The following is a 26,965-nucleotide window of genomic DNA, read 5'->3' as shown; positions in this document are numbered from 1 at the left end:
TGAATGACAAGCAATTGGTTTGTAGTCAACAATTGCTTGCATACAATCAGATCCACGCGCTGTCCATCAAGTGTTTGCATGTCTTGGAGTCTATTGTCGACAAGTTATCCGACGGCCAGTTATTTTCAGATAATCTTAAGGATTGCGATGAACAAGAAGATGAAGACCAAATCGATGGTAACGACACATCAAACGATAAAAAAGTCGATGATAATGAAGATAATGAAGATATCGTACCTGAAAGTGATGTCAGACTAAGTGATAATACTAGAGATGTAACTGTTAATGATATAACAGAATTTGAGGCCATACCTGATCCGGGATTTGATAATAGAGACAATGATAACAGTAATGGCAATGATAAAAGTGAAGAACCGGTATTGACCTCTGTTTCAGTTGATCTCAAGGAACCATCGTTTTCTGATTTAAAAGTCAAATATCACGACATTCATAGGGAACTTAATTGTTGGATCAAACAACTTGAAGAAGTCAACTCTATAAAGAGTTATCCACGATTTCCATGCGTTAAATACGTGGACACACCAACTGTTCGCCGCTCGAACCGAATGTCACTACCATTAGCTCCTGTTTTCACTTCTGTCTCCATTAAAACGGGTAAATTTGAATCAAATTCAGAAACAATAGTTTTTTATGTGTAAATAAAATGATTTCTTTTTTAATTTAATAATTAAAGAAAAGGATTTATTTACTAAACTTTTGACACCAGAAGAAGTAACACAATTGGCTTCGGGTCGAAGTATTGAAAAACAAAAGCTCAGACACAGCTGTCCGTATCCGAAGTGCGGCTTTAGATCCTATGGATCGGAATCGCTTAGAAATCATGTAAAGGAAATGCATACCAAAAGTAAAATAACAACAACTGCCACAACTTCATCGGATAATTCATCGCAGAGGACAACTAAAAGCTTAAGTTGTCCGCATCCCAGTTGTCCTTATGTTACGACAATAGGACACTTGCAGAACAATCTCCAAAAGCATCTCAAACGAGTGCATCGATCGTCGAAAGGCTTAAGAACTGATTCTAATGCCAATAAATTTATTACAGTTGGTCGGTGTCAGTACACTGGCTGTAATTTTAGGACCCGTTATCGCACAAGTATGAAGCGACACATGAATGTCCATAAAGGACAGGGTAGCAGACAAGTGACAAATCAGACAACGGATAATAAAGTTAGCGTAAGTGCCGTCACTAATATCATTAGTAATCAAAGTAAAAACTGCGACACATCTCTGGCAAAGAAACCACTCGTCAAACAAACGTTTCGTTTGCATTGCACTAAATGCAAGTTTATCACTCGCGGTGGTCTCAATGACCTAAGAAAACACATGATAATACATAATCGCGACCTCGCATTCAAGTGCGACAAATGTGATGCCAGTTTTGGACGTTCACATCATCTAACTGATCACAAACGCAGTTCTCACGGAGAGATAATACCATTTAGTAAACCAGTTAAACGAGTCAATAGTAGTGATAAATGGAAGAAGACGTGTACGGTTTGTTTGAAGGAATTCCGGTGGCCATCAGATCTCAGACGACATATGCGATCACATGAATCGGAGTCTCTTAAGTCGACTGAAGAGTTTGTGGAAAGTCCTAAAGTTGAAGTCAAAGAAGAAACAGAAAGACCGGAGATTTTACCGGATAATGAACTTCACGATTGTCCACACAATGACTGTAGCTTTAGTACCGATGATATGCACGCATTCCAGAAGCATGTCGTCACTCATATTCTCAATAAGTAATTACTTTACTTTACTTTTACTTTTTTATATTTATTAAATATTTTGTAATTTTTTAGACATAATCAAAAAAGTGATGAGAAAATTGTTATTAAAAAGTCTACGACCGATGATGAAGATGTGATACATAATAATTCAATGAACGGCATTGAAGTTGATGTCAAATCTTCAAAATATGAAGACTATGAACGGAAAACTCGTTCAAAGTCTTGTAGTAGTAGTGGTGGTAATAATTCTGTTAGTTTGGGACTCAATTCAATTACTCATCGTTTAATGAAATCATTGTTCAAATGCGATGCTAAAGACTGTGATTTTAGTTCTGATAACGCAGAAGACTGGATTAAACATAACGATTGGCATAAAGGACATGAAAAGTCGCGATTCAAATGTGTTCACTGCCGTAAAAATTATGCCAAACTTTCAATATTGAGAGCTCATCAACGACAGAGAAAACACTTTTCATACGACTGCTCCGTTTGCGATGAAATGTTTAGAACACCGACACTTCTTGAGATACATATGTCTTCTGCTCACGGATCACATACCACCACTGTTAAGAAACTCAAAGCCGTCTCACTATTGAAACCGAAGATCCCATCAGAGAATCTAATGTTGGGAACAGAACTGATAAATATGATGTCCAGTAAATCCACAGTTTCCTCATCTAATGGTATGACTATATCGTGCGCTTATGTTCTCTGCAATAAGCGATTCAACTTAAGAGCAATGATGACATTGCACTTCAATAAGTGTCACCAACAGGTGACTGATAACCATCTGATTAACATATCTAAAGAGTTGCGTCGTTGTGAAGACTGCGGAACATTGTTGATCGCTAGTAGTTTGAGAAGACATATGCAAAATGTTCACAGAAATAGTACCAGAAGTAATGTCAACGTCGAAGACATTAATCCAGAAATATTTAACGGACAACAAAACAATGGATATCATTGTCAGCGCAACGGTTGCGGCAAATGGTTTGAGTCGGCTCTTGAACTAAGAGAACATCTGAATTTGGAACACAATAGGAATACTGAAGCAGAACCTGAACACATGGTATACGATGAAGACAATAGTTTCAGATGTGATATTTGTGATATTAATATGACAACTGAAGAAGAATTAGACATTCATCACAAATATGTTCACTTTAACGACTCGGAGGACCAACAAAACAATGATTATCTCTATTCAAATCAATGGTTACCCAATGAAACTGTGCAGGAGATCACTGAACAGCCAATAGAATCTAACGGATTGGTTGCTGACCAACCATTTGAGACAATTATTGCTGATAATAATGACAATGATTTTGTAATTGTTAAACAAATTAAAAATGAAATTTTATTGGATTAATGTATTTTTAATTGTAATCATTATATATTTTACTGAAATTTAAATTGTATTATGTATTGTGAAACAAGCAATTTATTTGATTACCGTAATATGAAGTTTAACTCAATATTATTTTCATTATATTAATGATTTAGATAATTAAAGTATTAGTTAAAAATTATTATGTTTTTGATTTTTAATATCTTAAAATAATTTTTTTATGTTATCAATGCACACAATATTATTTATATACAATTTATTGTAATTCCAATAAAGTCTATATGTTTAACATTTTTATTAATTTTAATTTATTTAGTATTTAATTATACAATTTACGTAAAGTATGAAAGTTTAATAAATATAGTATTTTTATATTACACTAAACGATTGGGACTGAAGTTCAATCAATCCAAAGAATTTTGACAAACAAAACGATAAACAATACATGGATTGTTGTAATATATTATAATTATATTGTAATTTAAATAGAGATTAGAATTAATTACAAATTGATTAAATATATATTTTTACTAATATAAAAATATTTAAAAAAAATAAATATTTAAGTAAATATTTTATTGAATATTTTCAATTTTTAAATAAATATTTCTTTACGCACTAAATATAAGTCAATAAAATTCAATTTCATAGTTGATTGCAATCAATCAATCATTTAAAAATTTGTGGCCAAAAATAAAACTCATTAACAAAGCGGTAAATCAATATACAGTATATTTTATACTAATTTATAGTTTTTTATAAATAAAAAATTTATTGTTTAATAATAAGCACGAAATAATCAATTTATTATTAAATTTTTAAAAAATATGATTTCAAAATTGGCTGACAATCTTGTATTTAAATTATTTTACATCTTTTTGTTAACATTTACATCAATTATTGATAATAAATCAATGAATAAGATAACAGACAAAGCATATTTGCTATCAAATAATAGTTACAAATTGAGATCAATTGACAAAAATAAAACAAATGACAGAAGAGATTTTCTATCCGTTGCTAATAATGACATTTCGTTTGCTATTTTTAACGTCACTGAAGATCGGTTCCGGATCTTTGCCGACAATATCAATGACTTGTCGACAGCGATGACTGTCATGAAAAGTTTTGCAATTTCTTGGGGATTCCTATTCTTCTTTATGTTGGCATCGATGGTCATTATAGTTGTCATTATAACGATGGGAACCGAATATTTTCAAAGTTTGTGTATTTTAGTTTAGTTTATGTAATTGTTTTTAACAAATATATTGTATTTTTTATTAAAAAATTAATCTTATTTCAGAAAAAGAGCAATTGAAGAAAGCCATTGAAATTGTCAATAATAAAAATAAACTTAAATTAATTGCCAAACAAAATGATAAAAACCCAAAACAAAGTAAAATATCTGGTGTTGGACTAACTAAAAGTGATAATAGTGTGAAACACGCCAGAGATTTAAACAATCATAACTTGCCATTGGTTTAGATAATTAATTTTTTTAGTTATTAGTATCTAAATTGATTTTCATTTATTAATTATTAATTAATTGTTTTAATATTGTAATAAAAACAATTAACATATTAAAATAAAATACATTTAAATATTCTAAAATAATTTATAATTTAAATAATATTTTAAAACTAACATGTTCAAACATTAAAACAACATCAAAAAATAATAATAACATTAAGAAAAACTATTTTAATAGTTTATGATAATTGTGTATAAAATTAACAAATTTTTTAGTTTTGTTAAATACATTTGATGTGCAATTAAAATCTATTTACAGTATAAACCTTATAAACTTGAATTTTAATAAATCAGTAAAATTATAAATTCAAAATATTTTTTTTTCGTAAATTTATATACACTGTATATTATACAGTATTTATAATAGCAAAAAATATCTGTATATTTTAAAATATAATTTTACCAAATATATGAATATTATATTTCAAAATTATAATTAATTTAATTAATTGCCTATAATTTATAGATAAAAATCAATCTGAATGTCAAATACATGTGTGACTATTGAATGGCAGCCATAAGTATAGTTTGTAGTGTCAGTGAATACTATAGTAAACCGTTATTTATATGACTATTGGAGACAAAGTTGTTGTTGTTTTCAAACAAACAAAAAATCAAAACAAAAATCAAAACAAAAATACAAAACATAACAAAACTAATGACCGAATGTGCGAAACAAAAACTCTTAAGCGATGGTAATGTCGTAACCAATTAGTCATACCATTCATTGATATTCGTTAAGACATATCATAACATTCGGTGGTTTATAAACAATGAAGAAAAGTGTCCGAAACAGTGAATCGATTAAAGAAGTGAAGAGCGGCCACCAAACCGATGTCAAGTCAACCAAAGTATTGGATCCAATGAGAAGAAGTATACAATCGATTGCGCCGACACAACATCCTTGGTATTATGTGAAAGGACGACCAGATTTGATGGAAAAGCGGATCAGTGCCCGTCGGGAACGCGATGAACAGCGACACCGACAGTCACTTCAGAACAGTCAGTATTTTAACCGCCGATCGGCTGAGACACAGGTCTTCAGCAAATGGAAGAATAATCAGAGTCTTATACGACATCCAAGACCATTGGTTAACGGCTCAACTCAACCGCCGTACGACGTGGACGTCGAGACTACCGAAGAGCTGAGAGAGCGTATGAAACTAAAGATTAGATCCAATAAAGACTTGGAAAAGAAATATTTGAAAGCACAGCAAAAACTCAAAGAGTTTATGAAATTATTTATTGAGTTAAATGTAAATGACTTGAAATTAGAGAAATACCAGAAGGTATTAGTTTCACATCTGAATGAATTGAAGACAATTAAGATTCGTTTTGACGACAAAAAAGAGTTTTTCGATCTCAAAGACACTCATTTGGCGTGCATTCGCTTTAGTCGAGTGAAACTCAGGAGGAAGTGCTTTGAAATTGACAAACACTTACGCTTTCATAAGTCTTGTGTCCAAAGTATCCAATGTCTCGATGATTGTCGCGATATACTGACTAATGAAGAATTGTCCCAATTGTCAGAAGTTATGGGACGGGCCGTCAAAATACTCGATATGTATATCGATGTCAATCATCAGCGAAACAATGAGTTTCAACTAATGTATGAGTAAGTGATTTGATTGATCTGTAAGTGATTTATACACTGCGTTTCAATTGCTTACGACTGTAAGGTTAAGACTATTATTGCGGTACAACATCTGATTACAGCATCTGATGTATGAATGTTTGAATTTTTATTACTTAAAATTTCACTAAAATATCTCAATTCTATCAAAAGTTATTGAAGAAAAACCTGTCAGTCGTAAGCAATTGAAACGCAGTGTAGTTTTACCTCTTTTTTAATCACTATATATATCAGTGAAGAAGCAGATAATCGATGGGAATTACAGGAAGACGAGTGGCGTTTAGAGTTACAAATGTCGAGCGGTATGACTGAGAAGCTCTTGGATTCATTAAAAAGTATTTTGAAGGAAAAGTTAACTAAACTTTTGGCCGATGAGTACTCATCACTAGACAATAGGGAGAAACTGGTGACTGATTTGAATACATTTACCATTAAATTGAAAAGTGATCCCTATTTGGCAATAATATTGATGGACAATGTCTACGACATCTTAAGCGAACTCAACGATTGATTACCGGTAATTGAATTGTGTATCAAATGTCTTCAACAAATAAGTTGTGTTCATTTACCATAAAAAATTAATTATTATTATTACCATAAATGTATAAATAATTGATACTTTTTTTTATTATATTGCAATCTTTTTAAAAAATATTTCATCCCATTATAAGTATTAACTTATTCTACATTAGTATAAATTAGTATTAAATTTTATGATTCCCGTAATTTTATTTATTTTTATGCATTTTTGTAATGTTTTTTATATACAGTACTTAAACAGGTATAGGATATACAATATATGCGTTAAACGTAAAATCATATATAAAATAATAATAAAAAATAAAATTTAAATAAAAATAAACTAATTTTTATAAGAGGATTGAGATTATAATTAAACAATTTTTTTGTTTGTTAACAAAACAACAATAAAAAGTTATGCAAACTATTTAATGACGACAAACACTACATACATGTGCGACACCTATAGTACTGTATGTTAGATACCTGTCCTCCGTAAACCGTTAGAGTTATCCGCAAACACTGTGACAATCAAATTATGATTACTGTGGGGACAGTTATTGTAACATAAATTTATTATATAAAATGGTTGTCTATATTAGATTGGGTACACAATTGTTTGGATAACAGTTTATATGGCAATCACTTTATTAATATACAGTATATACGAGTATTTAGGGATTGTATTATGAAATGTAATACAATTTTTTTTAATGTACTTTATATTTGACTTTTCAATACATAATAACTCCCTATTGTTGTCTTATTATATTCAGTAGCCATTGAATTGAATGGCAAATATGGCTCACAATTATTATTATTATTATTATTATTATTATTATAAAACCTATTGATTATATAATAACGTAATAAACGTTTTGTGTATTTATTTTAATCACAAATTGATTTGTATTTTTGTTTTGTGTTTTTTAACTTATGATAAACTAATTAATAATTTTAATGATTTATTATTAAATTGTGTCATCAAACATTRTATATATTATTCAGACAACTATTTTAGTGGTCTTTCAGCCGATTTGTCGCCACAAGTGTTGTGTGTTATCACAGTTGTTGGCGTCGTTATTGTGGTCCGTCGTCTATCACGACAGCAGTTCATACTATCCGGTTGTCTGACCACTGGTCTGTGACCCCAAATAGCATCGTTAAAATTGTCAGACCGTAGTTGTCGGCCGACGAAAACCCAAATTAAGATGATTGTCACCGAACCGGTTCAGGTGAGTCGTGTCAGACAATTGTATTTAGCAATTATTATTACCAATTGTTTGACCACTTGTAGGCCACCATACAGTTTGCATTGAAACACTACGCCTATAACGACGCGATATTTTTGGCCGAAAGACTTCACTCCGAAGGTATGATTAATCTATTAGTTTATCTTTTTAAAGACTAGAGACGAGTGTTTGACGTATTGCTATCATCTATAGTATCATCGGATGAATCGCTTCATTTGTTGGCCACCTGTTACTATCAATCGGGTAAACCCAACGCTGCCTTCTCTATACTGGCCAGTAGTGATTCGCGGACATCGCAGTGTCAGCTATTGTTGGCCCGATGTTGTTTCGATCTCAAGAAATACAATGAGGCTGAGGAAGCACTTGTCGGTAATCTCCGTAATGATCGCAATAGCAGCCGATCGTTGGTCAACACGTTTACGGTGGAAGAGCTGCGCAAAGAGTTTGGCGAAAGCGCTTCATTTGCGGCTCAACTGTTGGCACAGATCTGCGGCAAAATTGAGAGACATTCACAAGCAATGCATTACTATAGGGAAAGTCTGAAAGCGAATCCATTCCTGTGGTCGTCTTATGAGAATCTGATTCAATTAGGAAACAAAGTGGACCCGAAAGAGATATTTAATATAACAAATGTCGAGTTTAGCCAATGTCTTGGATCTAATCCTTTAGTTAATCTCTTGAATGCAAACGGCAATTCAAATGCAAACATTAATCGATTAAATGACACAAATTGTATAACTAGTCATTTGCAGAGCATTATCACTAAATGTGAGATAACCTCACCGTTTGCTGTAATTAAGAACACCAACGAAAACGGTACTATCGATGTGATCACACCAGAGAACAACCAGTGGGTGACCGCCGCATGTTTGGCCCCACAAAAGCTCAATAATAAGATTACCAGAAAGTCGACGACAACAATGAGAAATGAGAATGTAATCAACAAGAATCTACTTAACTCACAGACAACACCCGTCGCCCGACACTGTTTTGGCGTATTTCCGTTGACCGATATGCCGACCATAACAATCAAATCGGCTGTCGAATCGGACAACTGCCAGAATACACATTCCGATGAATTACAGGCCAAAAAGCCACACACCCGGCGAAGTCAACAGCAAATACAACAGACACAGCCATCAGCTATTGGTACTCAGTCTACGAGAAGCAACGCTTTTAAGTTACAACTCTCTAATAACCAACACTCAGATTCTGTGTCTACCGTTAGTTCACTATCGGGTTCTCCCATACAGTCACAGTCATTGCGCCGAAGTTCCCGATTATTTAGTTCATCGCAGAGTTCTATTAAAGAGAATACCGGCAGTAAAGCGCCGACTAAACTGATTGCAAGACCGCGTACACCAACCAAACGTACCAAACGGACGAATAGCTCAACTAATATATCTTCGCTGACAAACAATAGTTCTATTCTTCAGAAAGAAACCGATACTGAATTGAATGATATAAACAAATCCGAGATTAATAAAAACGTTTCAAATTATGACTTAATGCAGACTGGAATCAAAATGCAAAAACAGTCAGCGAAAGGTCTATTGGATCTGTTGGTACAGTTTGGCACTGCATTACAGCATTTGGGACAATTCAGATGTAAAGATGCCATAAAAGCATTGGAGAATCTGCCAGTAAATCATGTGAACACTGGATGGGTGCTAACATCATTAGGTCGGGCCTACTTTGAGATGTCCCGCTATGAAGAGTCAGTCAAATATTTTATGGAAGCTCATCGTCATGAACCACATCGACTTCATGGTATGGAGTATCTAAGTACCGCTTTATGGCATTTGCAACGAGAAGTGGAGCTCTCGACGTTAGCTCAAGAGCTAAACGATTACGATAAAGACTCGGCACAGACCTGGTGTGTGGCCGGCAATTGTTTTTCGCTACAGAAAGAACACGAAACATCAATAAAATTTCTTCAACGGGCCATACAAGTGGATCCCGATTTTGCCTACGCCTACACATTGTTGGGTCACGAGTTAGCCGTTACCGATGAGATGGACCACGCGATGAGCTGTTTCCGTAACGCCACGCGTATTGATCCGCGCCATTACAACGCGTGGTACGGCATTGGAATGATATACTATAAACAGGAAAAGTTTCAATTAGCAGAATTACATTATCGTAAAGCGTTAGACATATCGCCGTTTAGTCCGGTACTCATGTGTCACATCGGTGTCGTACAGCACGCGCTCAAACAGAGCCATAAAGCATTGGAGACACTGGAACGGGCCATCGATATGGACCCGAAAAACGCATTGTGTAAGTTCCATAAGGCGTCCATTTTGTTTGCACTCGACAGACACGACAGAGCCCTCGAGGAGTTGGAACAACTCAAACAAATTGTGCCAAAAGAGTCGTTAGTCTACTTTCTTATAGGAAAGGTATGCGTATATCCTGTTTATTCTTTAAGTTTTTATTTCTAATGATTTTTGTGGTAATTATATTGTCATTGAATATAAAAAGGTACATAAGAAGATGGGTGACACCCATTTAGCACTAATGAACTTTTCGTGGGCTATGGATTTGGACCCCAAGGGTGCCAACAATCAAATCAAAGAGGTTATCGATAAACAGTATGCAAATGATGATGAAGAAGTGGTCGTTCACTTGGATCCAACTGAGACGGGAGGTGACAATACATCACGGCTTCGCTCTAACTCATCCTCAATGGAAGCCGAAGACTCTAATAATGATGTCGAGGCCATGATTGACGACAGCACTTGAAAATTGCAATGGATTTATTTTATTAGTTAATATACATTAAATAAATATACAGTATATTATATATATATATATATATATATTATTATTATTATTTACAATCAATTGATATAATTTGAAACAATAAAAATATTACCGTAATTATCGTAAATTATTGGATAAATTCTAAATAAGTTATAATCAATTTCAAAAAAAGTTTATTTTCCAGTAATACATTTTGTAATCAGAAAAATAAACGTTTTTAACGTCTAAAATACATCAAATAAAGGACTTTATATACAGAATATTATGTTAAATATGAAATACTTTAACCGAATATTTTATTCAATAACTCGAAATCGACTTCACTATCAATAGTCTTATTCTTTCGGATCACTTCATCAGTTATCCRTTGCTTATATTTTCGATTATCGCTAGTCTTGTCGTCAGCATTRTTGTCGTCGTTAGACTTCTTATGTCTTGAATTGTATTTAAACTTTTGTGTCATTCTCTCATAAAAGTCGGTCTCTTTCTTAGCCCTCGTGATCTCAAATCTTAACTTTTGTTGTCTTAATGCCTTCTCATAGGAAAGTTGTTCCGCCAAATGACTCCATTTGAATCTATTGTGAAGAATAAAACACATAATAATAATCAAATATAACATAAAAGTAAAACTAATGAAGAAGAAAGTCATACTTATGCAAGTATTTCAAACTCCAGATCTGATCATAAAATAGTGTCCTCCGTTTGCCACCAATCTGTTTACCATTTAATATCTGTGCCACCAGTTTGGCCACACTTTTCTTCTTGAACTCAATCCATCCCTCGACAAACCGACAGTTATATGGATTGTCTTTTTTCTTATTCTTCTTCTTCAGCGATTTCTTGTCCGATTCGTTCATCGGTTTCTCCTTTTGCAAGAAAATCCTTTCGACTTCTCCGTATTCGGACATCATTTGCCGCAATCGGTTAACATTAAGACCCGGCGGTATATAACTCATGTAAACGATTCCCCGTTTGTTGTTCTTAATGTCGCAAACTTTTACCACTTTGTCATCATTTGTAATCTTCACATCAATTGTCTCACTATTGTCGCCGTCAATCATACCATCAATTAAGTTATCACTCATTTGATTGTCATTTGAATTTGTATTATTCATGTCATCTTCGGTCAATTCTTGTCCATTCATCGGAACATCTGTTTGTTTATCATTATCAATGACATCGCGACTACTATTATCATCCATAATGTGATCAAACAAAACAAATCAGATTATCATTTAATTTGATTATAATATTATTTAAATATCTTTTTTTTGAGACACAATTCAGTGACAAAATCAAAAAATTGTATTAAAAATAACATAAACATTGAGACCATGTGTTAACACTACTGTACAGTCATAATGGCTATAATAGTGGTCGCCATGGCTTCTAATCACACATAGAGTTGCCATATGTGACAGTTAATAAAAAAAACTTTTGCATATAATTTGAATACCGGTATTATTATTGATATGTATTAGTTTGTATAGCACTGTAACTACCTGTATATACAGTACTACCTTGATTAATTAGGAAATGTTGATAAACCAGTACACATTTGTTTTTTATTTAATTTATTATTTTCATGTTAATTTGTGTGTTGCAAATTGCAATGTATTTAACTAGCTAATGTTGCTAAAGTACAAACATTTATAGCTATTAAGATTGCCAAATAAAATTAATGTGTGTGTGTGTGTGTGTGTGTGTGTGTGTGTGTGTGTGTGTGTGTGTGTGTGTGTGTGTGTGTGTGTGTGTGTGTGTGTAACTATGTGTTGGCATTTAAATCACGCACATAAATTGATTAAAATATTAGCTAAAATTGTTTTTTTTCTGAAAATTTTTTCAAAAATTTTTTAATCATTAGTATATACCGGTAAAGAATCTTATTAATATATTAATACTATACTATACCGGTATATAAGTTAAATTATATAAAATTTTTATATTATAAACTGTATATACAGTACTGTAGTAATGTATAGAAAGAGGTGATTAACTTTTTTGTATAAAACTTTTATATAAAACATTAATTGGTCGGCAAATTAGACATAATTACAAAATAATTTTCAACTTTTAATACTAATTTATTGAAAGTTATTTAAGCGGTCAATGAACTGGACAAATGAAAATTTCATTATTATTATTATTATTAATATGTTTAGTTCAAATAATTTTTTTATTATTAAATAAATTTACACGGATTAAAAAAATGTATGTATGTGTATGTGTGTGACATAATTATAATATTTTAATGATTAAAAATAAATTAATATTTATGTGTTCACATAGAAAAACGTTTTCATATTATTATTATCATTATTAGTATTATTATTATTATTATTTAAACTAAAAATAATACAATCAACTACTTGTCATTTCCATAAATAAGTGATAAAACAGTAATTAAAATGCAAAACTAAATTCATTAGAAAATATAATGCGCTTCAAAATGATCTCCATTAGGGTTGGCCAATGTGTGTGTGTATGTGCCGGGACAGGGATGAGTTGGGATAGGATATAGGCCTGTTTGTTGAAAGTTTTTTTTTATAAAAAATAATAAAATGGCAAAATTTTTAATAATAAAAATGAAAAAATAAAACGGGACCAAACATGTTGATTATTGTCCATTTGATAACCCCTTTTAGGTGCTTTGCCCTTACCCTACACTCCTCTACCCTTTCCCACAAAACCCTTGTGTCTAAGGCACGGGTGCAATGGCCAAACCTAATGTGGTATCATTATGTGATATTTAAGTCGATCTAAAAATTAATTAATAATAACTACATATTTAAAAATAATAATAATAATAATAAATTAAGCAAACGATTCGCCCAACGAATCGATGGACACCAAAGCAACAGGAGATCCATTGACAGTAAGAATTGCTTTGTTCTTTGCCATAAGCTTTGGATCACTGGTCGCTGTCATCGTCGTCACCGATGACAAGTATGACTTGATTTCGCGGTTTTTATCACTTAATCGAGGAGTAGTCGCAAACCACAGTATGGCTATTACACAGAATATTAGTCCACTGATAACGAATAGTATGGTAGAGAAGACATGGTTCCAGTGGTAGCCTATAAATTGATTTGTAAAATAGTTAGCACTAGTATTTAGTTTGCACTAACTATCGTAAATAGGTATTACCCGATACACTCTTATTAATATTATCATTAGTAGTAGCGGCCACTTTGGTGCCACTGTCTACAATCATGTGATCCTGATGTAGGGCCAGCATCCGTGAGTCGCGGACATTATGTGACACATAGTGGTTATCAAACGTAAAGATATCGTTACTCTTATCAATAACGTTGTGACTATCGCTGGACTCATTAACGCCGGCACTTGTTTCGGCCATCACTGGCTTCACCACTGGTATCACATTGAACTCACTCCTGTTGTGATCACTGGTCTTGTGTTTGCGTTTCAATAGATGCGGCGGTACGGCCACTGATGCGGTCAGCGTATAGGTTTCGGGCACAAAATTACAGACTACCAAAAATCGTCGTGAATTATGGGTCAATATCTCCCGGTTCTCGTGAACCATTACCATAGTCTCTATGCGTGAATTGTTCTGATAGTAGTTGAACAACAAATATTAAAAAACCAGTTGAAAATATATAGTCAATTAACCCTTCAATACACTTACAATTCTCTCTCTCTCTCTCTCTCTCTCTCTCTCTCTCTCTCTCTCTCTCTCTTTCAATTTTGTTTTGTAAAAATTTTATAAAAAAGTAGAAAAAATATTTCAATGTCTTTTTTGTCATTAGTAATATAGGTTTTTGTTATCTCAATTGAAATGTTTTACTATTATATTTTGATGTTATTTAACTCATTTTTTTGTTTGTTTGGCTTAAATAGCATAAACTTTTTTTTGACACATGAAATGATAGTTTTAGTAAATTTTTATCAAACATAATACTAGGAGTGAGTTAGACTAATAAAATTTAAATGTAATTTAAATAAATCATACAATGATTTTGCTTCCGCACACATCGTGAAGTATAGTTAGTGTATAGACACTCTGACTACTGGTGCGATTGCCATATACAGAGCACCGGTGATCACTTTCAAACTCCACAGTAATTTTGCCATTAAAATAGGGACCGGTATTCACCACAACATCGGATGTATTGGCCAAACAACGACTCGTTTTTGCTGAAACTAATTAAAAGTTTTTATATGAATATAAAATTAAAAATACATGTATTTTATATATAATAAATTGTAATACACTTCTTGTTCTCTCTCTATCATTAATAAGTATTTAAAGCGTTTAAAAGCGAGTTTTATTTAAATGCAAGAGTTATTTAATATTTATATTTGAATTTTTTGTATATAATTAAGTCTTAAGTAATAATTAAAAAAATATTAAATTTCGTGATAAAAGTCGCTCTCTCTCTCTCTCTCTCTCTCTCTCTCTCTCTCTCTCTCTCTCTCTCTCTGTTTGATATACTTGACTGTCTGCTAGTGTGTCATAAATTATAATTGAAAGGCGAGAATCAACTGCACAATCAAACTTGATATCAGATAAGACCGCCTTTTAATAAACGGAGAGTTCATTAAACCGAATCCTAATTACCCTATTTATGGTCTGTTGATTGACTGCATAGACATAAACGAGTTGACAATTTGGACGAATAGTTTGGTTTTTGACATTATTTTTAATTTTTTWAAAAGATATAGAAATACTGCAATCATTTGTGCAAAACGTTTGGAAACACAAAGACCTATCTATCTATACTCACAGCTTTTGGTCTCAACAGTGACATAACGATTAAAGTCTTCAGCTGTGACACCACCGCCGCCGCTGCCACTGCTGTGAGGTCTGTAGGCATCGCCGGGATTTTTACCATAAGCGGGATGGTATGGTGACTGTGACGGATCAAACTCTGCTTTTACACTAAACGTATAGTTAGTCAACATCCGCAAGTCATAGATGTTAGCTTCATATGTGTTACGATTAACACGATTTAATTTATCAATTATAGGATCGTTGTTATTGTTGTTGTTATTGTTATTATGGCTATCATTGTGCTGACTATCATAGCGTGCACTTAGCTTACGGCTGGTCTGAGTCGGGAACAGCCGTAATAGTCGTTCACGACATCTGATCTTTGAATTCCACGCAGAGATCTCACAAAATCTGATTAAAGTATTAACAAAAAAAACAAATAATATTAATGACAATACCGTAATGTCACCTAAATATCAAATTTTACACAAACTTTTTAAAACTATATATAAGTTTTAAAAAGTTTATATAAAGTAATAACAACTAAGATTGTGAAGACTTACTTGACTTTAAATCCGGTCAGTCCTTGTTGTTCACTATAATAATTCCACTTAAGCTTAACAGCCCTGTAGTCGGCTTCGGCACTCAGGTTCTCAACGTCTGTAATCAAATAATCATTACTACTACCTGTGCCCCTCACTTAACTGCATTAACTTAGCCTAAAACTTTATAAATAAGTAACAGTCTCTCTCTCTCTCTCTCTCTCTCTCTCTCTCTCTCTCTCTCTCTCTCTCTCTCTTCTATTCAACTAATCTCTCAATATTATGATATAACATATAACATATCCATTTTCATACCATAAAATCTTCTACGAGAAGGCGAACCATTAACACCATTGCAGTAGTGATGGTTGAAAACAATTAAAACAATTAAATTTGCGATCAAATAAATCATTTCACATTTGAAATCCGCTTATAAAGTGATTTTTCACAGATTTTATGATAAATATTTTATAGATATTTTCAATTTCAATCGGTTTTGTTGTTATGGATTGACAATTGAGATCCGATAATAAAAAGCAGAACTTGGGATGAGATGTCTGTTCAAGACATACATACGCTTACTTAGACATACATTACTGTACTGTACAATACATATACACAATAAGCTAACCGATAGATAGAATCACAAGAGAGAGGCTGGCGCTGGAGTTCACGTGCATAGAGACGACTGGCCTTAACACTGGCCCAAGTGATTGCCAGGTAATATACAACAACACTGGCAGGTGAAACACTAGAGTGAGAGACTCTAAGAGAGAGAGAGAGAGAGAGAGAGAGAGAGAGAGAGAGAGAGAGAGAGAGAGAGAGAGAGAGCACAGGCATAGGTCGCGCATCACTTGCTCAATGGCACACCTGAGCCCTCTCTGATTTTCGGGACACCAGTTGTGGGAATCACTGTCACGTTATATAAATAAGTGTGTTTCACAGTGTTTGACAACCACACAGTTTGCACAGTTGGCTATTCAGGTGAGTATCATTGTGTGAGCATAAAGTGCTGCAATACGATACACACGTTAATTAGGATTTACTGATGGCTTAAGTAAGTTATAAAAGTAGAGTACTTTAAGTGTAATATATATATATATAAATAATTTATATTTAATAAAATTGTAATATAAGTTTGTAATTATATATAATAAAAAACAACTAATCACTGATCACTTTGGCGTACCTCACCATTATATAAATATTAAACATTATATTTATGGCTTATTTTACTTATGTATCTCTCCCGGTGCTAGTTTAGTAATAGATAGAGTTATGATTTCTCATATAAATTAAACCTCATTTACCCCTACAAATAAATTGTTGTTATTATTATTAAATTTGATTTTAATCTATAATTTATTCTATACACACAAAAAAACTGTAATTTATATCAATGATAATTTATAAGAAACATTATAGTAATTTAGTTTTAGTACTTTAACTAAGAATAATAATAATGCAAAACAAAAAATAATATACTGTATTAGATAAATACAATAATGATAACCCCATAACCCCTCCCCGACAATCAAATTGCATAAAATCTTTAAAAAAGTTTTTGTAGTGCAATGTGTTTTAATTCTTTATATATATATATAATTTTTTTTGTGTGAAAAAAAGTATTTTTTTAATTGCAAAAACATTTGCCAATTTTTTTTTGTTGTTTTGAGATTTTAATTTGACATAAAAATTGACATTGAATTCACAGAGAGTAAGAAAAAATTTACTAAAAGATTATATGATATTTTACAATCTTCTATAAAAAAACATTTGGTAGAGTACTTTCACCAAGATAATTATCATGCTAAAAAATCTAATTCTAAAATATTGTTATTATTATCAAACTTATAAAGTTTTTTATAAAAAAATATTTCTGATAAATATTACATTGTATAACATGATGTAAATTGAAAACTACTGTAATATTATTGACAGTGAAATATTGTCATCAGTGTTATCATCAATCGACACACACAACTAACAGACCAGAAATTTTATTAGTAATTTATTTAAATAAAATAGAAATTTTTAATTAAATTCAGATTCTTGAATTTATTTTGTGTTTTTTTGTTGTTGTTATAAAAGTTAATCTATTAGATAATAAGTAATTTATTTAATTGTCAACTTAATTAAATTGTAAACTTAATCCAATATAAAGTTTACTTTTATTTTTAAAAATTTATTTTTTTATTCAAGTTTGATATGTAATATTAATCCCTAGAGAAAACATGTCTCAATTGAAATGTATTAATAATAATAATAACAATAACAGGTATAATGCGATTTCAATTTTCATTTTACTTTTCAATACGAAATCAATTGATAAATAAAATACTTGAGAAGATAATCAATAATCTTTCGGTATTCAATTGTGTGTATATTATATTATATATATTGATATAACCTTTAAAGATGAAAAGCAAACATTTTAAAAGGTTACTTAACTATTAATAATTTTATTGTCTATTTAATCAAAATAAATATTTTCCTCACTTTAATAATAGGGAGATTCGGTTTAATGAACTCTCCGTTTATTAAAAGGCGGTCTTATCTGATATCAAGTTTGATTGTGCAGTTGATTCTCGCCTTTGAATTATAATTTATGACACACTAGCAGACAGTCAAGTATATCAAACAGAGAGAGAGAGAGAGAGAGAGAGAGAGAGAGAGAGAGAGAGAGAGAGAGAGAGAGAGAGAGAGAGAGAGAGAGAGACTTTTATCACGAAATTTAATATTTTTCTAATTATTATATATAAGACTTAATTATATACAAAAAATAATAATTTCAAATATAAATATAAATAACTCTTGCATTGAAAATATAAAACTCGCTTTTAATCGCTTTAAACATTTTATTAATGAGAGAGAGAAGTGTATTAAAGTGTATTAGAGTTTATTATAAACTATAGAAATATATTAATTATATGTATACTGTATGTAGTATTTTATATTCATATTTAGAAAAATTAATTACAGTTTTTAGTAAAAACAAGTCATTGTTTGGCCGACACATCGGATGTTGGGGTGAATATCGGTCCCTATTTTTAGTGGTAAGATTGGAGTGAAGTTTTAGAGTAACCAACGGTGCTCTGTATACGACAATCGCATCAGTAGTTAGAGTGTCTATACGATGTGTGCGGAAACAAAATAATTGTACGATTTATTTAAATTATATTACATTTAGAAATGTATTTTATATTATATATAAAGTAATACATGTAACGAATATATGTATTATAAATTATATATATATTTCTGCAATACTATCAATTCATGTGTCACTCTATGCTATTTAAACCAACAAAAAAACTGAGTTAAATAACATCAAAATATAAAAACATTTCAATTGAGACAACAAAAACCTAAATAACAAGTGACAAAAAAATAGACATTGAAATGTTTTTTGACTTTTATTGAATTTCACAAACAAGAGAAAGAAAGAAAGAAAGAGAGAGAGAGCGAGAGAGAGAGAGAGAGAGAGAGAGAGAGAGAGAGCATTCACTAGTTTTTAATTTTTTTAACGAAACTATTACCGGAGCTGAAAATAATTGAAGCATAAATTTACTAAAGTTTATGTATAAACATTTTTAATAGACGTTAATAAATCACTTTTAGTCAAAAACTATATTGTTTGTAAAAACATTTGTTTTAAGCAATTTTGTTATTTATTTTTATTATTTATTACCATTATATTGTACTGTACTCTCTATATATGTAACTTATATAATTTGTTAAAACATAATTCTTTAATATGAGCACAAAATATAAATATTAATAATTTACCGGTACTAAAAAAAATTTAGATTTACATAAAGTTTAAATTAAATGAATCAAAAAATGTGAAATTATAAATATATTGTATTATAATATATGTATATATAATTATGAATATTTGAATTAGTAATAATAATAAAAATTCAATGAAATATTCCGATTCCTAACAATAGGTTGCGTCGCGTGAAATGTGTTGTCAATATATATGTTGATTTGGTCCGATAGGAGCCCAACAGGAATTGCTCGCTATTGCTCCTATTGATGTGAAAAACAAGAGTCAAAAACAACAACAAAAATCCAATCCAATTATGACAATCTCGACTAACCTGACAGTCGGTGTCTGATTAACAGTAATTTCTTCTGAGTCGATCTCATCAATCAATGTTTGTATATCCCATAAGACAATACAGTCATCGTTACCGCCCGAGGCTAACATAGTTCCTTCCGGACCGCGACTAAAGCTCAATGTATAAATAGTATCGTAATGACCGGAGAGTTCGGCCAATAAATACCCAAACGCCAGATCCCAAAACAATATTCTCTTATCTGCGCCGCCAGAGACCAAATATCTGCCACTATTCTCGAAAGCCAACGCGTAAACAGTTGCCTTATGACCTGTCATATAGCGAACGCATTGACCATTTAGTACATCCCATAGGCGTACTGAACGATCAGTTGATCCGGTGGCCACATAGTTGGAGTTCGGGTGAAATTGGATGCACTTTATACACAGCCAATACATGTATAATATTAAATATGTATTATTTTTTTAAAATATTTAGTACTTACGTCAACATCAGATATATGTCCCGCAAACAGTCTCAATGGATTGTATTGATCGGTAGCCCATAAACGGGCGGTCCTGTCGTGCGATGCCGAAGCAAAGTAAAAGCCGTGAGGACTGAATTTTATGTCCCAAACAGGGAAACAATGACCTTTATAGCAACATATGTTAGTCCACGTAAATAAACTCCAGAGTCGAACTATTTTATAAATACAAATGTATAAAATTATTATTCAATTCATGAATAATAAAACTATTTAAATCATTACTTACTCGTTGAGTCCTCGGAACAGGAAAGTAGTAAATCTCTGGACGGACTAAAGCTAACAGCATAGACGGGACCCGAATGCGCGGCCAATATCTTAATATCAAAAGTATTCTTGTCGTCCATCATTCGGTACAGAACGTCATCACACTCTTTGTCGATGAGTTCCAATTCTGTGGTCGATTTCATGACTTTCAGTTTATTTGGCGATAGTGGCCAAACACGTACTAATGAGTCCGAGAATCCGGCCGCTAATAGTGTTGAATCTTCAGATACATCAGCACAGAGTGCAGACATTTCGTGATTTTGTTGTGCGTTCAGTAATGTATAAAAACAAATCGACGGCAGTGTCTCGGGTCCCAACTTAAGAGCTTTTAATGCCTCGCGTCGTGCCTTTAGTTTGTCGAGCTGTTCGGCATCTCTTAGTTCGGGTAACGGAATGCGATTCAATGGCGGAGCGTTTGGATCGGCGCGCGCTTTCTTTGCCTGAGAGGCGTCCTTTTTCTTGGTTTTCTTCTTTGGCTTTTCTGTATCGCCCGCCTCAGCAATTGAGTCGTCCAAATCCATGTCCGGAATATCTATTTTAAAATCCGGTTCTTTGAACAGTCCGTAAAACACTTTAGTTTTATTTGCGTCCGATTTTGGTTCGCCAATCATACCGCCGGTCACTGCCTCGACTTGACTTTTGGTTCGTGTAAGACCTTCATAAACATCGAGATACAAGTGTTCCTGAATTATCTTCTGAAATATTGATGTATTTGGTTTGGGTTTTTCCTGAAGAAAACGCTTTAAATAGTTATATGAATCGCGTGACAGACGTAATGTGAAATGATTTTGTTCTGATCTAAACGTATCGATAATGTCATTGTTGGCATTCAAGTGCTCTTTTTTGGTCACAACTGACAACTTTTTAATGTCCTCTTCGTAATAGTACTCCTGTTGTCCGCCAAATTTCGACATAAAATTGATGGCTTGATCTTCGTGTTCATTGTAAACCAGTTCTAAGTACATGTGCACAAAAACCGGATAAAGTAGACGAAGCAGTTCTGGTCGATATGAATCCAGCGATGACTCGACAAACTTCCGCAACGTATTGTAATTGTCTTCATAGATATCGGGATTCTCTGTAGTCTTGTATGTCATTAAAACGTTGGACAGATTGGCCTCGTTTTGGCTGTTATTGTTGTCCAACTGTTTTACCTCTTCATCACTCAATAGACTCATTAATTGTGTTTCTTTTCGCAACTGTTGTTCAGTTTGTTGCAAATTATTCTTCTTCAAGAACTGCATTATCGCCAAAAGGTTATTCTTGTCCATTGAGGTAACAGCTGACTGTTGGAGCTGAACATCGCCAGCCGTCCCACTACTACCTGATCCTGACATTTGGTCGTCCATCGAGTGGCCACTCATAGTGATGTCGGCCGACAGCGAGTGATTGGCTTTTGATGTCAAATCGGACAACAAGTCGTTCTCGAAGTCACTCATTTCGGTCGTCGATGTCCAGTGTGACCAACGATCCAAACTATTCAATCACAACTCTTTAGCGCCACAATCGCTACGACCAGACGGATGACCACACAATTTAGGTCTTCACTCGACTTAATTGGTTAAACAAATGTACAGACAATTAGTGACAACTGTTTTGTTGTCATTTGTTTTTCAAACTCAAAATCACAACAAAAACCGCAATAATCGACAATTCATTCACTAATTATGTGTTAATAGATTTGTACCCTATTTTGGACAACACTTATGTAATATAAATGACAATTGATTTCAATTTCAATAAATTGATTGACACGTCATTTGTGGACAAATAAACTTTGTATACATTCTATACATTTAGAAATCACATGTGATTTCAATTTCAGTCAAAAAAACAAATTATTTTTTATTATTGACTTTAAAACCAAAATCACAATTAAAAGTCTTCGGTAAACCATTTGAAGACCATTTCAATGATATTGACAGCATTTTAGCCATTGAGAGGATATGTTAAAATTGATACGACAATCGCCGAATGGCCTCAAATTGGTGGCCAAACTTGTCGTTTGTGGACAAAACTCGGCGATTAGTACAACAGCCGTAAGTGGTCGCCGACAGACATTTAGTCGACAACCATATCGGGTGTTGACCGATGCAGGAAAAGACTACTTCCAGGAGACTGACTATAAAGAACCGGTTAGTTCGGCTAAACTTGAATACCGACCGAAAGGACAGATTGATCGCAACGAAAGACGAGAGTATAATAAATACTTTGACGAAGGATTCACTGATGACTTCTTGAAAGATAATGACAACGATTTTCAAGACGACTACAATCAACGCAACCGACGAAAAGTTGGTAACAATTTCAAGAATAATACTCATCAAAGATATGCGACAAATAATAATACATTTGGTGATGAAGAAGAAAACAACTTTGAAGACTATAATCAACGCAATCGATGGAAAAATGGTAATAATTTGAAGAATAATTTTCAGAAAAGATATGAAACAAATAAAAATAATTTTATGAACGAAGAAGAAGACAACTTTCAAAACTACAATCAACGCAATCGATGGAAAAATGGTAATAATTTTAAGGATAATTTTCAACAAAGATATGAAACAAATAAAAATAAATTTATGAACGAAGAAGAAAACAACTTTGAAGACTACAATCAACGCAATCGATGGAAAAACGGCAATAATTTGAAGAATAACCCCCAACGAAGATATGAGACAAATAAAAATAAATTTATGGACGAAGAAGAATACGACTTTGAAGACAGAGATCAAGAAAACTATCAAAAACCGAAACAACAGAAGAAACAGCAAAACAGAGAAAAAACAAAATACAATGAAGTTTTGAAACCAAAGATTTCGGGAATTCCTGTTTACGAAAAATTAGGCGACAATAACACAGAATTTGTGTAAGAATTATCATTTAAATGTCTTATGAATTGTATTTACTGTATTTGATCCAATGATTATTTTACAGAAAAATTATGACTAAAACTAAGTCAAGAAAGCAACGCGAAAAGGAGGATCTAATGATATTGGAAGGCAAACGATTGATAAGCGATGCCATCGAAGCCGGCGTCCAATTAAAAGCCATATATTTTTCGAAAGAAGAAAATCTGATCGGAATTCCAGAATTGGATCGTTTAGTTGCCGGTGGTATGAAACTGAAGAAAGTTTTCTACAAAGATATTCAATTGTTTAGTAATATGTCCTCAAGTCCTGGTCTGGTGGCAGTCACTCAAAGACCAGATCAAAGACAAATATTGACTAATTTGGAATTTAGTGGCGAAAGAATGCCATTGATTATCATTGGTGACAATATCCGAGACCCGGGAAACTTAGGAACAATGATCAGATGTGCCACTGCTGTCGGCGCTATGAAGTTAGTGCTAACTAAAGGCTGTGTCGATGCCTTCGAGTCTAAAGTGTTGCGATCAGCTGCCGGCGCGCACTTCCGCTTATCCATTGCTAACGATGTTGAGTGGCCATTGATTTTCAATCATTTGCCAATTGATAAACCATTTGATCTCTATGTTGCTGAGTCTAACGAAAATTTCGCTCAAAATAGCGATGAATACAATGTTAAAGGAGATCAACGAAAGCTCTTAGAGAATATACCGGTGCATACGATAAATACCATCAGAAAAGAGGTCGATATTGAAACTAAAGAGACATTTTTATACGACGAATCATTTGACAATTCAAATGAAAGTCTATTCAAATATCGAAACCTAACCATCTCTTCCACCAATTATTGCGACACAAAGTTTTATACGTTAGGCATCGATAGGCCCACAGTTTTGGTTATTGGTGGCGAAACACACGGCTTAAGTGATCAGTCATACAAATTGGCCTATGATTTCATTGGACGCAAAATACGAATACCGTTGACGGCGGGTGTGGACAGTTTGAACAGTGCAGTGGCCGCCGCTGTCATTATGTATGAAATGAAACGACAATTTCATTGTCAACTCAAATGTTTGGCATCAGATAAATGTGTCCAACAAAATAACATTTAAAAATCATTATAGTCTTTAAAACATATAGTTAATAGTCATTGTTATACATTTTAATAATCATAATTAATTGTAATAATCACTAAAAAAATTGAATTAAAGTCTAATGTGTTATATAACGACTAACCGCTCGTATATTTTCCATACCAAAGCTTATCGTACGGTTTAATCCATTGATGACTTCCCTGGAGGTTCAGTTTAACTACTCTTTCAAATGAAATGGGATTAATATTTTTTTGTTTCAATTCTTCTTCCTCTTTGTCCCAGTGGTCCAGTATTTCTTGACTAACTGGATAGGCATCACACGGCAAACGCTTACTGATTGACTCTAAATAGTAATAGCATTCATCAAACTCAATGCGTCCGCCAATCTCGACAATCACTTGACCGGCGCGTATGGGCGTCGCGTAGTGATGGATGGCTGCCTTTCCGCCGCCCATACGCTTGCCCTGACTCTGTTTGGGTGACAATAGAGTTAATGATTAGATCTAATTAATAAACAACTAATTTGATGGTCAGTGGTATGAACCCGTTTAGATATGGGTTTCCACGGGGCCTCAATGCGCCAAATGGCAAACGCTTTATTGATATCCATGTGTTTGTTGATGACGGTGCGGATCAAATTAATGTGATTTATAGTTATATGATAACCGGTTAGAGCCTAAAGTAAATATTATCGATAAGTTTTTTTTTAAACTGCTAATAAAGTTGTGTTGATTTGATATAATCCATACAATTATTCCGTACTGTCTGTGTATCAACTGATTGTTGACCACTTCGGGACCCATAATATCGTGTCGTTGTTTAGTAAACTTTCGTGGCCTCACTCCGTGCCAATCGGGTGTCGGTTCCAAAGCGATCAGTTGTCGCTCGTGTTCCGGCGGTAACTCGATATCTGTTGGTAAATATAACCAAAAAAATCAATCAGATATAGACTTTAATTATATTAATATAATATAATAAATCATTACGTCTGAGATCGGGTGGTATTGGCCACCATTTACGGCCACGGATTGAATTCAACGTCAATAGACAGACTGTCCGCGGGAACAAAAAAAAATAATATTTTTCACAAAAATAGTCAAAAGACTAACCATTTAATCTAAATTTGGTCGTCAAAGTGGTCAACATATCGGTCAATCAATTGTCAAACATATAGACCACTTGTGATACAAAAATAATATAATAAATAAATTAAAAAACATTCAAAATATTATTAAAATAAATAAATACATTCAAAACACACGTTTACTATGTATTCATAAATATCGTAACTATTGATTTCTATAAGTTTTATTATTATTAATATTATAATATTATCATGGTCATTTTATGGTTATTTTATGGTCATTTTATGGTTATTTTATGGTCATTTTATGGTTATTTTATGGTCATTTTATGGTCATTTAAACACATTATATCTATTTAATAAAATTATCTTGTTAATTTTTTTAAATAAAATAATATATTCAAGAGAAATATATTTAACTTAATAACACAATAGATCTGAACTATCATTTAAAGTGCAATAATTGAATTGTTATCTAAACTGTAATTTACTGTAAATTTTACAGAATTTTATTATTGAAAGTGTCGTAAACATCGGCGGCGATGCAATTAATTTCAATTATTTGGTTAAATGTACGTTAAATTTAAATGTAATCAATAATAAAAAAGTTTTATATAATATTAAATTGAATAAAATTGTAATTTTTTAAGAAATTAATTATATGATTAACAATATATTGTATATATTGTAACATATATGTCATTTATAGTGAATTGGTTAAAAAAATAATGTTTATGTATATCACTCTATAGATAATTAATTAACAATTAATAACAATAACAATAAAAATAACAATTGATTAACAAAATTATATATAATTATTAGAGTAATCATACAATTAATTTGAAAAATAAGCAATAATTACAATTTTATTGATTTTAAACTTATCTAGAACATTTTTTTTATTGGTTACTTTTAAATCAAAATTACAGTTTACCAGATAATTGTAATTAATAGCAACTCTGCAA

The 26,965-nt window shown here is 32.4% G+C and overlaps 6 protein-coding genes across 6 annotated transcripts; 3 read left to right on the top strand and 3 right to left on the bottom strand.

The window, feature by feature from the left end:
* The first annotated feature begins 5,211 nt into the window (after window positions 1-5,211).
* Window positions 5,212-6,921, top strand: LOC128965405 (cilia- and flagella-associated protein 53-like). The gene is made up of 2 exons (XM_054312098.1): window positions 5,212-6,244; window positions 6,497-6,921. Exons 1-2 carry the CDS (start codon window positions 5,403-5,405, stop codon window positions 6,771-6,773), a joined length of 1,119 nt encoding a protein of 372 aa, XP_054168073.1. The 5' UTR covers window positions 5,212-5,402; the 3' UTR covers window positions 6,774-6,921.
* Window positions 6,922-7,770: 849 nt separating this feature from the next.
* Window positions 7,771-10,838, top strand: LOC128965639 (cell division cycle protein 27 homolog). Its single transcript, XM_054312377.1, has 4 exons — window positions 7,771-8,016; window positions 8,079-8,154; window positions 8,227-10,436; window positions 10,519-10,838. The coding sequence occupies exons 1-4, from the start codon at window positions 7,993-7,995 to the stop codon at window positions 10,777-10,779; spliced, it is 2,571 nt and encodes an 856-aa protein (XP_054168352.1). The 5' UTR covers window positions 7,771-7,992; the 3' UTR covers window positions 10,780-10,838.
* Window positions 10,839-11,048: 210 nt separating this feature from the next.
* On the bottom strand, window positions 11,049-12,182 carry LOC128965364 (activator of basal transcription 1-like). Its single transcript, XM_054312040.1, has 2 exons — window positions 11,452-12,182; window positions 11,049-11,375 (listed from the first exon to the last, which is right to left on the bottom strand). The coding sequence occupies exons 1-2, from the start codon at window positions 12,000-12,002 to the stop codon at window positions 11,084-11,086; spliced, it is 843 nt and encodes a 280-aa protein (XP_054168015.1). The 5' UTR covers window positions 12,003-12,182; the 3' UTR covers window positions 11,049-11,083.
* Window positions 12,183-19,947: 7,765 nt separating this feature from the next.
* On the bottom strand, window positions 19,948-22,609 carry LOC128965436 (transcription initiation factor TFIID subunit 5-like). Its single transcript, XM_054312133.1, has 4 exons — window positions 20,915-22,609; window positions 20,647-20,840; window positions 20,184-20,578; window positions 19,948-20,112 (listed from the first exon to the last, which is right to left on the bottom strand). The coding sequence occupies exons 1-4, from the start codon at window positions 22,389-22,391 to the stop codon at window positions 20,001-20,003; spliced, it is 2,178 nt and encodes a 725-aa protein (XP_054168108.1). The 5' UTR covers window positions 22,392-22,609; the 3' UTR covers window positions 19,948-20,000.
* Window positions 22,610-22,844: 235 nt separating this feature from the next.
* Window positions 22,845-24,931, top strand: LOC128965569 (rRNA methyltransferase 3, mitochondrial-like). The gene is made up of 3 exons (XM_054312273.1): window positions 22,845-23,478; window positions 23,545-23,821; window positions 23,890-24,931. The coding sequence occupies exons 1-3, from the start codon at window positions 22,899-22,901 to the stop codon at window positions 24,929-24,931; spliced, it is 1,899 nt and encodes a 632-aa protein (XP_054168248.1). The 5' UTR covers window positions 22,845-22,898.
* A 9-nt stretch (window positions 24,932-24,940) lies between these two features.
* LOC128965439 (39S ribosomal protein L16, mitochondrial-like) lies at window positions 24,941-26,109 on the bottom strand. Its single transcript, XM_054312136.1, has 5 exons — window positions 26,023-26,109; window positions 25,900-25,965; window positions 25,663-25,823; window positions 25,458-25,589; window positions 24,941-25,383 (listed from the first exon to the last, which is right to left on the bottom strand). Exons 1-5 carry the CDS (start codon window positions 26,057-26,059, stop codon window positions 25,051-25,053), a joined length of 729 nt encoding a protein of 242 aa, XP_054168111.1. The 5' UTR covers window positions 26,060-26,109; the 3' UTR covers window positions 24,941-25,050.
* Between the last annotated feature and the right edge of the window lie 856 nt (window positions 26,110-26,965).

Source organism: Oppia nitens, unplaced genomic scaffold, assembly GCF_028296485.1.
Source record: "Oppia nitens isolate AA-2021 unplaced genomic scaffold, nextdenovo-longstitch-racon4-pilon3 scaffold17_pilon_pilon_pilon, whole genome shotgun sequence".
NCBI classification, from domain to species: domain Eukaryota; kingdom Metazoa; phylum Arthropoda; class Arachnida; order Sarcoptiformes; family Oppiidae; genus Oppia; species Oppia nitens.
Note: the sequence above shows the minus strand (reverse complement) of the source record. Positions and strands in the feature narration are given on the sequence as shown.

What these genes read in the sequence shown, in the direction of transcription:
- LOC128965569 (XM_054312273.1), top strand. Translation starts at nt 22,899, where the DNA reads ATGTTAAAATTGATACGACAATCGCCGAATGGCCTCAAATTGGTGGCC. An exon ending in ACGCAATCGATGGAAAAATG is followed by an intron (nt 23,479 to 23,544) that starts GTAATAATTTTA and finishes TTATGAACGAAG; the next exon opens with AAGAAAACAACTTTGAAGAC. An exon ending in GACAATAACACAGAATTTGT is followed by an intron (nt 23,822 to 23,889) that starts GTAAGAATTATC and finishes ATTATTTTACAG; the next exon opens with AAAAATTATGACTAAAACTA.
- LOC128965436 (XM_054312133.1), bottom strand. Translation starts at nt 22,391, where the DNA reads ATGAGTGACTTCGAGAACGACTTGTTGTCCGATTTGACATCAAAAGCC. An exon ending in CTGTTCCGAGGACTCAACGA is followed by an intron (nt 20,841 to 20,914) that starts GTAAGTAATGAT and finishes TTTATAAAATAG; the next exon opens with TTCGACTCTGGAGTTTATTT. An exon ending in AATCAGACACCGACTGTCAG is followed by an intron (nt 20,113 to 20,183) that starts GTTAGTCGAGAT and finishes TCACATCAATAG; the next exon opens with GAGCAATAGCGAGCAATTCC.
- LOC128965439 (XM_054312136.1), bottom strand. Translation starts at nt 26,059, where the DNA reads ATGTTGACCACTTTGACGACCAAATTTAGATTAAATG. An exon ending in ACAGACAGTACGGAATAATT is followed by an intron (nt 25,590 to 25,662) that starts GTATGGATTATA and finishes TATTTACTTTAG; the next exon opens with GCTCTAACCGGTTATCATAT. An exon ending in GGAAACCCATATCTAAACGG is followed by an intron (nt 25,384 to 25,457) that starts GTTCATACCACT and finishes TCACCCAAACAG; the next exon opens with AGTCAGGGCAAGCGTATGGG.
- LOC128965639 (XM_054312377.1), top strand. Translation starts at nt 7,993, where the DNA reads ATGATTGTCACCGAACCGGTTCAG. An exon ending in TTGTCACCGAACCGGTTCAG is followed by an intron (nt 8,017 to 8,078) that starts GTGAGTCGTGTC and finishes GACCACTTGTAG; the next exon opens with GCCACCATACAGTTTGCATT. An exon ending in CGAAAGACTTCACTCCGAAG is followed by an intron (nt 8,155 to 8,226) that starts GTATGATTAATC and finishes TATCATCTATAG; the next exon opens with TATCATCGGATGAATCGCTT.
- LOC128965405 (XM_054312098.1), top strand. Translation starts at nt 5,403, where the DNA reads ATGAAGAAAAGTGTCCGAAACAGTGAATCGATTAAAGAAGTGAAGAGC. An exon ending in GAGTTTCAACTAATGTATGA is followed by an intron (nt 6,245 to 6,496) that starts GTAAGTGATTTG and finishes TATATATATCAG; the next exon opens with TGAAGAAGCAGATAATCGAT.